Source organism: Ciconia boyciana, chromosome 5 (genome assembly GCF_034638445.1).
Source record: "Ciconia boyciana chromosome 5, ASM3463844v1, whole genome shotgun sequence".
Taxonomy (NCBI): Eukaryota; Metazoa; Chordata; class Aves; order Ciconiiformes; family Ciconiidae; genus Ciconia; species Ciconia boyciana.
Genome location: NC_132938.1, coordinates 70,469,422 through 70,485,606, shown reverse-complemented (window position 1 = coordinate 70,485,606; position 16,185 = coordinate 70,469,422). Strand labels below are relative to the sequence as shown.

The window sequence follows — 16,185 nt, the reverse complement described above, 5'->3', positions numbered from 1 at the left end:
TTTGGGCCACTTGTGCTCCCTTATCCTCTTTTTTGCCAGGCCATACATATTGTAATGATCCTAAGATGTCCCTCTGTTACAAGGCCAAACATGAACAAAGGTTTCAAACTGACATTACTTTGGTATCCTTTTCTTATGCCAACTAATTTACATTAGTTAGAGGATTGTGATTTATATTCTAATTGCTCCTTTATTAACGACAAATACGTTATTTCCCATTGCTTGCATAATGTTTGTCTGTGATATTAGCACTGCCCAGACACAAAGCCAAACACACTACAATGCAGTTCACAACCTTGTCATGTGTTGTTTCTTTATAAAATGTTAACTTTTCAGAATGTTTATATTGTTAACCAAATCTTGATGCTTGCACATTTAAAGTCATGACTGCACTCTAGCATAGTTCATTGCTCAGAACTTATGAAGTCACTGGAGTCTTAAAAATTCTGAGACATCAATTCTGTTGTTCAGTTACAGTTGTAAATTCTTAGCAGCCAAAAAGATCACTATATTTTGCCTATTTCATACTACAAATTAATATTTTTAGCTCATCACTTACATTATTCCAACTTAGAAAAATAAAATTTAGTATTTACTGTTGCTACTTCTTCTTCCTTACCTTCTCATATCCTCCTTTATGTGCAGATTGATCAGTTCTTTAGGAACATGGAAAGAGAGGGTGGTCTCAGCCATCTGTTCCCGGATCCGCATCCACTTGTTGTCAGAAGTAGGGAATCTATATAACTTACAGATTGGGTTTTTTAACACTGCAGAGAGGAAAAATTATATCATTGCTTTACTGTGGTTATATGACTCTGAAAATTTATGACAACAATTTCATCCAAAAATAATACATTATTTCCCCCCCCCCTTCCAGAATTAATTTTAGACATTAAATTTTTATTTAATTTATTATAGCTGCATGTGGAGGACAGAATATTACTAGTGCAGTAGATAAATCACATTTTACCAGCACAGTAGGTATCCTGTGAATTTAGGATTTCAGTGTAGTGAGAATGTAAATTATGCTCTCTATTCTTACACTTAAGATACAGTTAGGAAAAATGGAATGCACAAATAAACAATGAACTCACATACAGTCGATGCCATTGCTTACCATCTGCTACAGTCACTCACACTGCTAATAAATTGCATGGAACAAGTGAAGCATGCCTCAGAGTTTAGCTATATCTGATTCATCTTCTCAATGATACACGCACACAGAAGCCATTAAGACAAATAGATGGTGTGCATCTACATTAAAGGAAACTTGACCATTGACATGGTTAAGAGGATGCCATTTTAGAGTCAGCTTGATCATTGACGTGGTCAAGAGACTGCCACTACGTAGAAATAAATATAACAATCCTGTAAATATGTTACACACACTGTTCTCAGATCACTATTGTCACCTGACATAGGACAATCACGTTACTCAATGTCTTGGAAGGTTATGCTTAAAACCTACCATGTTAAACATCTTAAAGCTCTCACATGTTGGCTACATTTCCATTCAGATCTTACAATGATGTTGTATAATAAAGGTGGGAAATTTCTATTCTCTCCTTTCTTTTTATTTTATTTTTTTCTTCCTTACTCTTAACTCATTTTCCAGAAAGAGCAAATGGGGAAAAAGCTGAGAAAGAAAAGTTTTGTTTGAATACATTGATAAGCTTACTGGGAGACAAATGATTGTCATTTAACACATACATCCACTGCTTCCTAACTCAGAATGACTTTGGACAGCCATCCAAATCCTCCAACGGTACCTTTCTATCAGCCTTCTGGAAAAAGCTGCCTTCGAGCAGGCTCCCATTGATCTGCCGCTGAATGGTCTATAACTCAAAGGAATGCATTTCCCATGTGTGCTGCAAGGAAACTGTTGCTGTCAAAACGACATCTACTAATAGAAATTTCAGCTTCACAACTCACTGCCACCATTATTGCCTATGTAGGCTGATTTATAGAGAATGAAAAGCACAGACCAAGTTACCGAAGATACAAAAACTGTCTTGTCTATCTAATCAAACTGGTTTTTAACAGAAGTCCTTTAGGAAAGGCCTAAAACAAGACCACAGATTCAAAGATCTGTAACAAAACAGTGGTTGGCAACTCATAAAGAAAGGAATGTTGTAAATAATCATGTTTAAGTCATTGCAGATGTATTGTTTTTTATTCCCATCATTCTAATGAGATCTCTTTAATCATTAGTCTTCGATGAGAAACTGGAAGCCTTTTTAGAGTCATTTTACCTTATTTATTAGTGATTTTAATTACAAAAACTAAATTCTGTCTTACTGTTACGAAATAAGCCTAATAGATGCTTGATGGCTATGGCATATGAACAGCAGCAATTTTTATTTACTATTAACACTCAAAATGCCCCAATGTTCAAGCATCTTTACATACATTTTACAGCTTGAGAATCCTCACCACACAGACTTAACTATTGTTCACTACAAAAAAAGCATCTCCAAGTCCTGTGCCTATGATCAACTTAAACCCAGTGTCTGGTCTTATTACCTTACTTGATTAAAATATGCTGTAAGGCTTTCTATATTCCTCCTCTTTTGCTGAGATTCTTCTAATTAATGAAATCAGTTTTGTCAGTAATATTGACAGCCTCGGTCAATCCACAAAGTAGATATATGGCACCGATCATCTTCCATTAACAAGACAGGGAATTACAATCTTCAGATGCCCGGGGAGAGCTTGGGAAACTAAGGGCTAATTCAGGTCTGCCCTTGAACAGACACCTGCCAAAACAGATGACAACTTTGGGTTGTATTTTTTTTTTTTTTTTTGTAGTGCCACCCATTCACTAGGAAGCAGGCTGATACTTTTTACCAGGACATTTCAAATGATGATGCCCCAGACACAAAAGGCTCTTTTCTTTATTTTACCTTTTTATATCTACTTCCTACGAAGTTATCAAAGGATGTTTTTCTAAGAACAGCCCTTAAATTTGCACTCAGAATCTATTACATTCAAAAATTCACATTTGTCTGTAAGAACCTAATGCACATATGTAGCTCCACAATCTCTTTCCTCCCATCTCCCCACTATCACCACCACCATCACGGGAAAGAACCAAAACCAAACAAAAAACCCAACACGACTGCAGCATGATAGCAAGGGAGACTAGGCGTCACTTTGAAAATGTGGATCCAAAGTTGTGACTTTTATCATTGTTAGAATTATTAAACTACTCTTCGGGTACTACCTCCGAGACTGAATTTTCAGATGGGGATAATCTCAAGTGTGTTGCAGTTTTAAAAAATGGCCAAAACATCTCTCCATAGGTTTATGAAGAAAATTTCATTTACAAACTCAGAAAAAAAGCCTAGGAATTTTGTTTTCACATGCAATCCAAATAATTCCCATTTGCAGTATTGCTAAAGCTTGAGATTGTCCATTAGAGCTGCACAATACTTCATGTTTTTCTTATAAACAGAACTACTGAAGTCATGTGATTCCATAAAAATCTCATATGTATTTTCCTTTCCAATTACAACAATAATTGCTTTCTAATTACAACAAGTTGTCTAAAACAGAAATCCAGAAGGCATGTAAAACCACCCAGAGTAAGAATGGTAAGGCTAGATTTGGCTTTTATAAAAAGTAGTTACCAAAATGAGTGAAAGTTTCATAAAGGTAATCCTTCTTGTATAAACAGTGATCATGAAAGGCACTGGAAAAAAAAAAAATCCAGATGAACTGCAGTAGTTAAAAAGAGAAAAAAAAACTATTTTAAAAGCCTTTCTCTATAGCATAAAGCCTAAAAGCCAATGCCATATATTTAACCATCCATATTTTTGGACAGTCTCATTTTTAAATTTAAAGACCTCTGTGCTTTTTATTCCATGCAGTATCCTTCATGCTGTTTTCCCTGCAAGTATAATAAAAAATTAATAAAAGATTGAATACTCTGTTTTCATTTTTGTTCCCTATTGAACATAGATCAAAGCATACCGCTGCCATATAGTAAGTTACTAACAGTGTTTCTATTTATACCTTCCTTTGTAGCATAGGTGTATTATGCATATAATCTCAGGAAGAATAATTTAAATTTTCTTAATTTTTGCTTAATTTCAATTACTTTTATTTTCTTTTCCATTGCAAAGCGCAATATGTTTACATGCAAACAATTGGCAAACTCTCCAGTGTTATAAATAAATAACTGAATTTTGAGACATATAAATTCAATCTCTTGGGGTATAAATGGAATAGTGATAAGCCTCGGTGAAATATGATACTCATTCCCACTCACTCAGTAAGTGCCTCATAACTCACTTCAGGGCTGTGAGTTCCTTATATTAAGATTTAAATTTCAGAAGAATGCCAATGTGCATCTATGCCTACGGGCTTAAGGATTCACCTAGGGGTATTTTTTCAGTTTCATAGTTTTGAAGGCCTGACAAACAGCATGAGACAGAAAGAACCAGAAATCTTTACAACAGTATACACATGCACTAAATACATGTGTATATGGAATGCATACTGTACTGTACATAGTTCTGTATGTACACAGCAGGGAAAGTAGTGCAGGCAATGTTGATATTATCAGGTTGCCTGTAATACAGTTCTATCAATTACTGATATTGTTTCTTTCCCTTCAGTCCTTGTTTTTGATTGCCTCTAATTTTGCCACACTGAAATCTGTCTGGCTTGACCTGATTGTTTTTTGAAATTTTCAGTTACGATGGTCCAGCTGCACAGAATGAGGCCAGAAACCTGCAACAGAAAGTTCTGTGCTTTATAAACTTGAATTCTGATAGTAAATCTTTTACAGAGATGGGCATTTTACCATATCCATGGCAATCCACCCAGATCTGACAGCGACATAAGCCTTGGGAAAGAAATCTCAGTGCGTAAAAACTCAAAAGTGGAACTTAATACCTCATACTTAACAACAAGGGTCTACCTTTATTGAAAATTCTTGCACCCTTCCCAGCTTCTAATGCCAACAAAACTGTGCACATGTCATTCATACAGAGTAGATGGCTATGTTTTGGGGCAGACCTAGTGTGTGGTACAATACGCTTATGGGCAGCACTGGTACCCATAAGAGAAAGCCAGTCTCCAAGAAACACAGAGAGCTTTGATCCACAAGAAGCCCAGTCATGCAGGCATGCAGGGGAAGAAGTCTGACTGGTTGGGCAAAGAGGCTGAGAGTGTAAAAGGAGAGCTAAAATTTTCTAAGAAAAGGAATTGGGAATTCAATAAAAACAGTGGACTGACAAAACCTGGAACTGGTGCCAGGTGTCAGCAGGGAAGTGGAGGCAATGCTGGGGTGAGAAGAGGAAGTCACAAGTACAGGAAGCAGACTGAAGAGTAAGTATTTATTAGAACAAACTTCCTGTGACTGAAAACTCTTTCCAATATCCTGCCTGCTGTCATTTCTTGTATATGCATCTGCAGTTCTGCTCTTTCCCCTCAATGCTTTTCAAAAACAAAAAATGACAAAAAAACTCCATGGTTATGTTTGACTTTTCAAACCCTAGCAATGTTGGGTAGGGTAGGGGTTTTGGCTTTATGTTGTGTGTTTGTATATGAGAGCAATGAACGTAGAAATGTTAAGCACTGTCTAGATATACTGTAGAATCATGTGCAAATACTCATGACAGTGTGATCTAAACTTCATTATTCATAAAACTGACATCTACCTTGGAAGTTCCAACAAAGTATGTTCCCCAAACTACAGCATTTCCCCATCCAAAAAAAACCCAACAAAAAACCCCAATCAAACCCACCCAATGGAGGCAGCAAATTGAAAAAAATCAGTTGTGAATCAGTAACATTTTCTCTGAACAGAAATGTCATTTCTTTAAGACCCTCTTATCTGGATGACATATAGAATCAGAATCAAAGAATGGCTGCACTGAGTTAGACCAAATCGTTCACCTGGCTCTGTATCTTGTCTCCAAGAAAAGCCATAAATAGATACCTAGAGATGCAAGATACTCTCCCTGCCTCCAGCTATTTTCAGTTCAGGAATTTCCGGAGCCAGATGTAGTTCCTGTGCACTAAGTAATTCTCAATGAATATCTTTTCCATAAACATATCTAGTCTCACATTGAACCAGTGAAAAGAGATGGCAGTTCTGAAGGAAAAATTTTTCCCTGCTTCTGATCTAGTCTCAACACATCACAGAAAAAAAATTACAGCATTCATACATACATGGAAAAACCTGTATTTTGGAGGTTTCTAGTGCTTCCTTCAGACTGCAAAGCTAGTCTAATAACCCTCCTGTCCTATCAGTGAAGTCATATGAAAAAGTTTCAGTAAAGGTTTTAAAAGGTTTCAAAACTTCAGTAACATTTCTCTTCAACTGTATGCAGCAAATACACAGAATTCGTGACAGCGCTATGGTTTCAGATGACCCATATAACTTACTTGTGACATTGTTACAGCAGAGTAATGGAGATTCATAAACTTGGGCTAATAAAACTTTTATGGTGCAGCATATCAGCATGTAATATTTCTCAGTATAATGAAAGAGAAATAGATCTATTCAACACTGTACACTCAAGCCCAGAGTTGACCTAGAATTGAGAATGCCTTGCCAACAGCTTCCTTCATTTTAGGACATACAGCTTCCAGATCAAACTGAAATGGCCACTTCATCAGCTATGAGAGAGATTAATTCTCCAGGGTATTCAGTTGCAAATAATGCATAATTACTTTAACAGAATGTCATGCAATGACATGACAGAAACTTATGAGGTTAATTCCATGCCCACTGAAGTCACTGTTCAATGATTTTCAAGACTGTCAGTCTCCTACATCTTTATGTAGGAGTGGGAGATTTTAGCAGTGTTTCAAGAAAGCATAGCTGACATTTCTGAAAGTCTTCCTCATGTTTCTCAGTAAAATGATACTGTCAAATAGGTATAAAACATTAAAATATTAAACTTAAAACTTTGTGCAACATCTGAAGAGCCTTTTAAGAGCTCTGCCCCAAATCTTTGTGATTTCTTCAGGATCTGATATAGCGTTGCAACAGTCATCTTTTATGGATGTTAGAATACTTACCTGCATTTAATGAAGGCAAGTTGTCTTTACCGCTTACGCCTTCAGTGGCTGTACATTCACGAACCAATGCACACTACAAAAGAAATGCAACCACAAATGTAACACATTCAGGTGTTACAAGGAAATTCATAGCAATTTATAAATGGCAGACGGAAAAACATCACTGATAATATAGTTTCCCAACCCTTGATTATAATTTACATTTTTATCTTTATATTTCTCTTCCAATATACAGTAACACAATCAGAATTACAGCAGAGAAAATGGCAAAACATGATCAGCTATTCCATAATAAAAACAGGTTTCCTACCAATACAATGGCAGAGGTTAAAATAATTTTTGACAAGTTCTGTGCTTTCAGAGAGGTTTCTTTTGACAAGGCAGCTTTCACATGCACAGTGTCAGAAAGCATTCCATGAGTTTTTAAACAAGGGAAAAGTAGGAACCACAAAAATTCTTTAATCACAACCCACGAGCACATTTTAAAGTCATTTGTTATACAAGTGAATTGGACGATTTCTTTGGTAAGATTAGTGTATAAAATAAAAGTATAAAAAGTTTATGGAAAAATCAACTGCTGTAAACCTATGTTAAATGTAGTAGGATGTATATTTTTAATGCTCCTCCTCCCCCCAGTCAGAAAAAAAATCAGATAGCTTCTAAAGGTGATAGGGAGCTCTGTTCCCAGGGCTTCCCCAGTTTCTAGATGTTCTGCTGCAAAGCTCGAAGCAAAGAGCAAGACATGATGTACTCTCTACCAGTTGATATCTCAGATTGAATTTAACTATCACCTTACTCTCCCATGAGGAATTCCCTGCACATAGTTTATCTAATGAGTTAGCAAACCTAATTCAGAACCTATTTCTTTGAAGTAATTCAATAACTCTACATTCTCAGAATTGCATCCTCACTATGAACATATAAGCTAAGACTCCATGATGCCACTAATCCATAAAAACTAAGGACTCCTTTAAAAACCATAGAAAATACAGCTGTCACAAGGTTGGTCTTTCTTGACAAGTATTAGAACACCCTAGAAAGATACTATTAAAGCCTTCTGGCTCTCCCAAGCTAGACACAGCTCATTAATTACATCTCAAATAGTTGCGAGAAGTCTTGTTCCACATTTTGAAATGGAAGAAAAGCAAAAGGAAGGGAAGGCTGAAAAAGCAGTTCTTGGTGCATACATATATTGTAGAAGTTTTATAGTACAAAACCAGAAAGATTTCACAGCATTTGTTGGCTTCTTTGGAACTGGTCCCACTGGTCTATTGTTTTAAAAGGGCGTTGAGGTCCTTCGAGAAGAATGGTGAAAAAAGAAGTGTAAAACCTATCCTCAGAGTTAGGCCCAAAAGCAGACTGTTTAGGCTAAGCAGAAAAGAAAACACCCTTTTCTCCAAAAATACATTCTTATATATTACTTCCAAACAAAAAAATGCAGTCCTTAATTTTACATTCCCTGTAGCATTATCTAAAGTTATTTTTTTTCCATGAAGAGCAGAATACACCATAGTGTATAGCACTACACCATAGTATTAGGGCTGCAAAAATTCTGTCAGTGAGAACGGGGCTGCAGAGGCAGAGATACCAGGAGGAGGCAACTCTGTACAGGTATGTCAGTTGCCATCAGTCAAGGACCCAGTTAAAGAGACCTTTTTATTAACTGCAAATCATTCAGACCCTGATTTCCTCGTTCTGAGCAGTCATTTCTGAATGTCTCCCAAGTCCAAACCTCTTGTCATCATAGACACAGCCCATCCGTTCCATCCTCCCTCCTTTGGTTCTCTATTCCTCTCAAATCCACTCCCCCCATATCATCTCCAGCTCCAGTCTCCACTGCTTTTGCCTGCAACAACCTGCCTACTTAAGAGCATTTTTGCTCATTCTGAGCCCTTCTGTCCTTCCTCTTGTCCCACACCATGAGCACCCCAACTCAGAATCCCTACATACACCCTCTGGTCAACACTGCCCTACGCTAGCACTCTGAGGCACCGTTGCTGTGCTTCCCTCCCCTCCCATTGATTTTCCCCACCACTGTGTGCTCCCATGAAATGCAGCTGAACCTGCCCCTTTGCAGGGGGATTCACCTCTTCTTCAGCTTGCCTGTCTGTCATTCTTTCCAGGTTTTCAGTATTGTGGGCACAGGTTGCACATAAAAATCCACATGAACAGGACTTCAAGGGCAGAAAACAGAGGAACTGTCCAAGGGAAAAAGAAGTCAGATTTATGGCATCTCTATGGACAGTTTTTTGATCAGGAGTGATTAAATATGGTCAGTTGAGGTCAAAATAAGCTCTTTTTTTCCTAAAGAAGGGGAGGGAGTAGGAAACTGAGGATAGAGTATTACTCTGTACATTTTCATGAAAAACTATTTTTAGTTTAGGGAGATTAAGTGTACATAGTACTTTATTCCAGAAATTTTTTATTAAGCCCTTAACCCAGTTTGGAATTAGTAATTTAGGCATTTGGCACAGCTGATCATTCTAATTAACTTTGTGCAATGAACTGACTTTCTACCTTTTGATCCTGGGCATCTGTTGTGATGTGGTCCGTTTCCCCATCCTCTAGCTCTCCCATCTTCACAAGATTCACTTCAATGGTACCAACTGTCTTTCCACCATCAGAAGTCCTGGAAAAAAACCCCATGACATTGGGTCACCTGCAGCATCGCATTCCTTCAGTAAAAATATTGTCAGTAAACATGTAGTCCCCTCTCCATTCTGTATAGCTGCGGTCACCTGTATTGAAGTTGTTATTTACAGTCACAAAGCAAATGTTAACAATAAGGCATATTGTATTTTCTCCAAATTCTTTATAGCAATGAAAGTTTTCATCATGAACCTGAGGATGGGTAAGTGCTATAAATGGTGGAAGAACCCACGAACATTGCCAAGTTTGCATTCTAGACGTTATTCTGTCTGTGGACCATCAGAGAAAGGGCTGTAACATATTGCACCAATACCCCACTTATGACCTGCAGCCTCACTGCACAGTACACTGCTTTGTTTCCTGCGAACATAATCTGCGAAGAAAGGACATGCTCAGAGTATTAATAAACCTCCTGCTAAACCAAAATAACGAAACTAATCTGAGTATCACTTTTCCTTTTGTAGTCCCTCCGCAGAGTAATTATTCGGAATCAGTCCCATTTCTGTAACTATATGGAAGAAGGTAATATAGTTCCAGGTGAATTCCTTCATTATCATCTGTGCAAATAGTTTACTTCCAATCAGGCAAAAATAAATAGCAATTCAGATTTACATCTCCAAACAAAGAGTACTACTCACTACCTTTTGGAAGATACAAGGGTTTAAACTCCAAAAAGATACTGAATGCTTTTTTTAGCTTTCACTGGTAGCAAAACACCAAGGTTAATGGCACAGTATCTCCCCTGGCTTACTCTGAACAGCTAGATTTTAGGAAAGGAAGGAAAGAAGGGTAACAGATCATTTAATAATAATAATGAGGAAAATATAACAACAGCCACCAAGCAAAAATCGGCAAAAGGAAACGACAGGAATAAGTTTAGCAGAACTGCAAAAGCACAGAGAGGAAGAAGAAAGAAAACAAGTGGGCTTGGGGCAATACTGTGTATAACCTCAGAAGTGAAGGTGAAAAGTGATGAAGCAGGACAAAGGAATACATAGAAGAGGGACTAGAGGGCTGGCAATAAAAAACGACTTTCAGAAACAGTAATATTAGAAAAAAGTGTTTCCATTCAGAACTGCCACATTCTTAGGGCAATCCTCGCTGCAGGACAACATCAAAACCCCCTTCAACACAGACACCCTTCCAGAACGTCAAAAAATAGTCCGTCACATTATATTGGTACAGGAAGGAAAAATCCCCGAAACACCCCTCTCCTCATTCCACCAACCAGGAGAAAGACAGCAGTGGGAGCAGTGGGAGCACTGGCGCACCGGTCCCCCGGTGCATGGTGCGGTAGTAGGCGGGGGTCCTGCCGCGGGCCCAGCGTGGCCCTGAGCGCCAGTTCCCAGGCGCTCGAGGCGCTGGGAGCCCCGAGCAGCACGACACCGGCACGCCTCGTCTCCCGCTCTCAGGCTTTGCCGTGCTGCCTTCTGCCACGCGCGGGCTTCCCCCGAGCGCGTGCTCATGCCCCAGGCGGGAGGACCCTGTCTCTGCGTTGAGCTCCCACAATTTTACATAATCTGTATTTCTGCATGCAGTATAAGGCCTTAATTAAGTCAGAGTACCGCAGCTCTTTACACTGACTACAGTTAAGCACATACATTAGTCTTTTCAGGCATGGATACTTATTCATCATGCTAAAGCAAAACTTTCATTCTTTAGTAAAGTCTCAAACTATAGCTACCCCCAAGCTTCAAATTTAAATAATTATTTTGGTTGCAAACCATTATGCTTTAATAGGCGACTCAGTAGAATACGCTCATCTTGCAACTATACAAATTAAATACGTTCTTACATAAAACCTTGCAAAATACACATAATTCTTCATATTTTACATGTGTCACTACTTCATTTGCTCCAAGCCAAATTCATTACTGACAATAACATAAAGGAACAATTAAAAATGAACCAACTCCAGATAGCCTTGGAACCAAAGCAGCCTACGTTAATTAACAAAGTATACAAAAGAAAAGTAATGAGGAAGAAGGGTTCAATGTCCAAAGGGTGTTTATGAGCAAAAATACGTAATAATTTTTAAGTGCATGAGAACAAGTTAAGTGTCTTCTGCATGAAGAACATTCCCCTGAGTTGCTACAGCTTAGTGGTTTGACTTCTTTTGTCTTCTCCTTCCTGTGTCAAACCAGCATGCAAACTAGGCTACCTCAACAAATGGACTACAGCATTTCCAAGGAGAAAGGGAATACAACAGATGCCAGCAAATCACATATACCTTTAAAAATCAGAGTAAATGTGTGGCTATAAGACTGAAAATTTTTCAACAGCTTAACGTGTCCCTATCAAAGTGTCAAGTGGACAACCTCATTACCAGGCTGACTTAAAAATGCAACAGCACTTTGCTGTTATCCTGGTCTGAAAGGAAAAAGTTGCATTCACTTGACTTCCAGAAGTAAAATCCTACCCATCCTTTTTTTAGGGAACACATTTTTCTACCTGCAAGTCTGAGACTGACCTATGTAAAACAGATCTGATTTAAAATTACATCAGGGTAAATTAAGAGTATAAACAAATATTGAATAAAACAGAGCTCAATTTGCAAATGAACTGATACAAGCCAACGAGGCATGTTGCTCGAGTAAAACAAAATAAAAATGGAAATGCCAGTTACGCTTTCTCAGTCCTTGTCTCCCTTTCTTTAGAACACTAAATATTCCCCCTCGTTGCTGTTATTAGAGGCTTGGCCTCAGTACAGCAGTGAGCACTGCATTGCTTGCCTGCACAAGCAGCAATATGTATTTGGAAGCTTTCTTCATACACATTTTAAAATACGATTGATCTAATTTCACTTTATATCAATTTTTTCAATTATTTTCTTCTCAAATATCACTCCTGTTCTGGTCTAATACATATGTAATATTACAATCTGAAACATGCAGTATCTGCAAGGGAATGTAATGCAACAGAATAAAACTAAACAGTCGGACTGTTGCATCGTAGTTGTACTCCTTCCTCCAGCTCTCTTATCTTTCCACATGGAAATATGAAAACACAATTTAAAAAAACAAAAACCCCAAAGTTTCTTTTGAATGCTACAGGCACACAAATCAACAAAGAACTCTATAAATGTCCAGGGAGAGACTATCATTAGCTGTGTCAGACACTGTGAATTTAAAATACCACTGGTGCATGAGAGTCTTCAAACAACAGACATGTCATGCATTTAAAGCTTTCAAGCAACATCATGAGATTAAAATTTCACTTGAAAGAAAATTAAAGTGAGAAACAGAAGTGATGCGGTGGGAAAAATAAAAAAAAGCCTAGAGATCACACTTAAATAAGATAAAAATCTATATTATCTTACTTTTCACTAACAGAAAGTATTGCGCACACACACATATGTATGTACACACTTCATGCCATTTGCCTGGACAGACAGGAAGAGACAATCTCACACAGACACACTGTTCAACAGAGCATCAGGAGAATAACTAATTGGGTTTAGGATACTTCATAATGCATTACGATAGAATCAGCTTATTTGCTGTAGTTTAATAAGGCTGAAAAGCGCACTCTGCACTCACATTCCAAGGCTATCTGGAGTTGGTTCATTTTTAATTGTTCCTTTATGTTATTGTCAGTAATGAATTTGGCTTGGAGCAGTGAAGACTGTCCCTGCATCAAATTGCTTACAGTCATGAGACAGGAGATACTACAGACCCACCGGACAGAGGATTGCACCGTGACAAACCTGCATAGGGACAGTAAGGATGGGGAATACAGCAATAAGAATAAAATAAAGTGTCAATGTGAAGAAGCCCATACATGGCTCAAACTCTAGCTGGCTTACGAGCTGGAAAATTGCTGATATTTTTAGCAGGCTGGGACAAGGAACACCAATCACCTGATATCTGTCCACAGAGCACCTGCATTTGCAATATGACCAATGAAAAGGAGACAAAGTGTTAGAAGAGTGATTTTTAAACCCGATTTAAAATCCAGTGTCATAGGATGAAGGCTTCGGCAGCAAAGCTGGCAATGTTTCCGTCTATCCCTAACCATTCAGTCCAACATGACTGCGTACTGCAGTGCTCACTCCACCTACCACAGCCATAATCCTGTGACAGTCTGCACTCACCTACGCTGGAGTTACCAAAGACCCATCTTCTGATGAACCTTGCAGAGGTGATTCTGAGTGAAACAGTATGTTTTGAACTTTAAAAAAAATACTTCTATCAGTGTTAAAAGCAACATTGTTGTTCTACTTGCTGAGCCAAACCCAGAGACTTTTGAAGCTGTCATGACATCTGCTCAGGTTTAAAACCACAATTACTTACTAATGCTTCTACTATTAATTTTGAAGTTTATTATACACATGGATTTCCTTACCATCCCAAGTCCTTAAGGATCACCAGGTCAGTATCAGTTCCTTCACACGTGAGGGAAGGAGCTAGCCAGCACCATCCTGAGCAGCAGGAATATGTGCCCACCTTAATACTTCTGGCAATAAAAGGTTGACCCAGGCATCCAGAGAGAAAGAAGGTAACCAGCTAGTGGTGGAAAAGCAAGGGAGCTAGATGGACTGAGAATAGCAGCCATTTTCCTCCAATGTTGTTCTCATCAAGTCTCTCTGCTGCATGTTGAATATGCAAATTTAGGCCTGCTAATTGGTTCCCATGGCCATACCTTTCTTCCAAAAAAAAAAAAAAGGCTCAAGAACACAAAGAAAAAGAGAAGCAGACTGTGTATTTGCATAGCTATGTTAATTATAAATGACAAAGTGAGTCAGTGCCTGAAAAGCAAACTGCATGACTTTCAGTCTAGCAGGCAGCCCCTTTCTCCAATGCATAATACACAATAAATGCAATTAGTACAGACTAACATACAGATTGTCACGAAATAATTTTCTCCACTGATGCAATGTATTTTAAAATACGCAAGCACAAAACTATTGTACTTGCATAGAAATGTTTATTCTGTGAATTCACAGTGGAGCCTATTGCAATTAATACCATTTTTAAACAAGTCCACTGGTAAATAACATTCTCTTGCATTCTAAGGTAAACAAACAAAGTTTTGCACTGTTCAATTCCTTCTCAGTTTTCATGATTTCAATGTACTGTTGATTAAGCTTCATGTCAAAACAAGTTTTGCCTCAATTGTATGGGAGATTTGCCTGGCTTATAAAGCCATGCTGTTGTTCACCTGCTTCCTGGGGTGGATGACATGACATGAAGCAGTCAAGAAACAGATTTCAGGGTGGAGACCAAGTAAAACTAGTTGTAGGCAGACCTGTACTGAATTTTAATAGGGAAAAGCAGCTAACTATATAGTATTTTATAGTCATCATTTGCTAAGGAAGTTACACGTACATAAATGACTGCAAAAATTAGTGTGCCGCTTTCAAATTCTCTCCAGTTAGTTAAACATTGTGAATGTTACTACTACTGAAGTGCAGTTACGTGTCTTCTGGCCCACTGAACTACAAGGTGCTTGGAGGACAGTATTAGGAGGGAGGGAAGTTGGGGCGATTTTCTTTAATGGAGTCTTGGGAGTTATTTTTTTGATCTTTCCAAAAATAACTATGGTTTATCTCCTTTATTTATAGGAAATAGGCTCGGTCCTGCCCAAGATTAATGAAAATAGGACAGCTAAAAAAAGGCAGATTGATAGACAAATAGATATTGTCCAAGAGGTCAAGTACAACCACATGTTTGAAGAAAGTCTGTATAGTACATGACTGACAGACATCCACAGGCACATTCTCTCAGATAATCTGTATAATTCATGCACTCCATCCTATAGTTCTTGGTTTTGTGTGGTTAGCTCTATCGCTATAAAGTTCCTGCTTACAGGAGCCAAAGGATCCGAGTGGTATTGGTATTACCCTAGTTTCGTACTGAAGTAGCCTACTTACACTTTTGTGCTGTCTACTAAGAGGAGCATCTCAGACAGATGGGCCTTATTTTTACAGACCATAAAAGAGCACTATTATCTTTTTTCCTTCGCTGCTTCTTACATGTAACTTACTGGAAATCATACCAAAATCACCTAAGCTAAAAAGGACCTTCCTGGAAAAAGGGGCAAACTGCCACCACAGGGGAAGCAGCTAATGGAAGTACTAATTGCTAGCCCTGTACAAAAGGCCATAGACCTCAACTAAGCAAAAAAACGTATTATGCTGTTCTTAAAAGAAAGGCATGGCAAAAAGATCCTCTAAACTGAATTTAAAATGTAAATCAACTAAAAAAAAAAAAAATCTGATTGCTAAAATAGCAATGATTGCTAAAATAGCAATCAGTGTACCTAACTCTAATTTACAAACAAAAAAGGATATATGCTTGCTTTTTTTTAAATTGGACACACTGCAACACGTAGTCAATATTAAGAAATATTCTGCTATTGAATATGGCTTTTGTTTTATTCAATAGCCCATTTCATCCTGTTCATCATCACAACTCTATGAGAAATCTAGAAGCAAGTGGCATTGCATTACTATTGCAAAATGAAACATCCAAATATATAGAAGGTATTTCTGTTTTTATA

General features: G+C 38.0%; 1 protein-coding gene across 7 annotated transcripts in view; it reads right to left on the bottom strand.

Annotated features, from left to right (window-relative positions):
- INPP4B (inositol polyphosphate-4-phosphatase type II B) overlaps positions 1–16,185 on the bottom strand; it is a 370,109-nt gene that overhangs the window by 148,412 nt on the left and 205,512 nt on the right. For 4 of the 7 annotated variants that reach the window (XM_072862441.1, XM_072862442.1, XM_072862437.1 and 1 more), the window contains 4 exons: positions 9,553–9,664; positions 9,123–9,233; positions 7,036–7,108; positions 620–767 (listed from right to left, as the gene is read on the bottom strand). In XM_072862441.1, coding sequence (XP_072718542.1) covers positions 620–767; positions 7,036–7,108; positions 9,123–9,233; positions 9,553–9,664 — 444 coding nt within the window. The remainder of the gene's footprint in view (positions 1–619; positions 768–7,035; positions 7,109–9,122; positions 9,234–9,552; positions 9,665–16,185) is intronic. The other 3 variants (XM_072862438.1, XM_072862439.1, XM_072862440.1) reach the window with 1 other exon arrangement.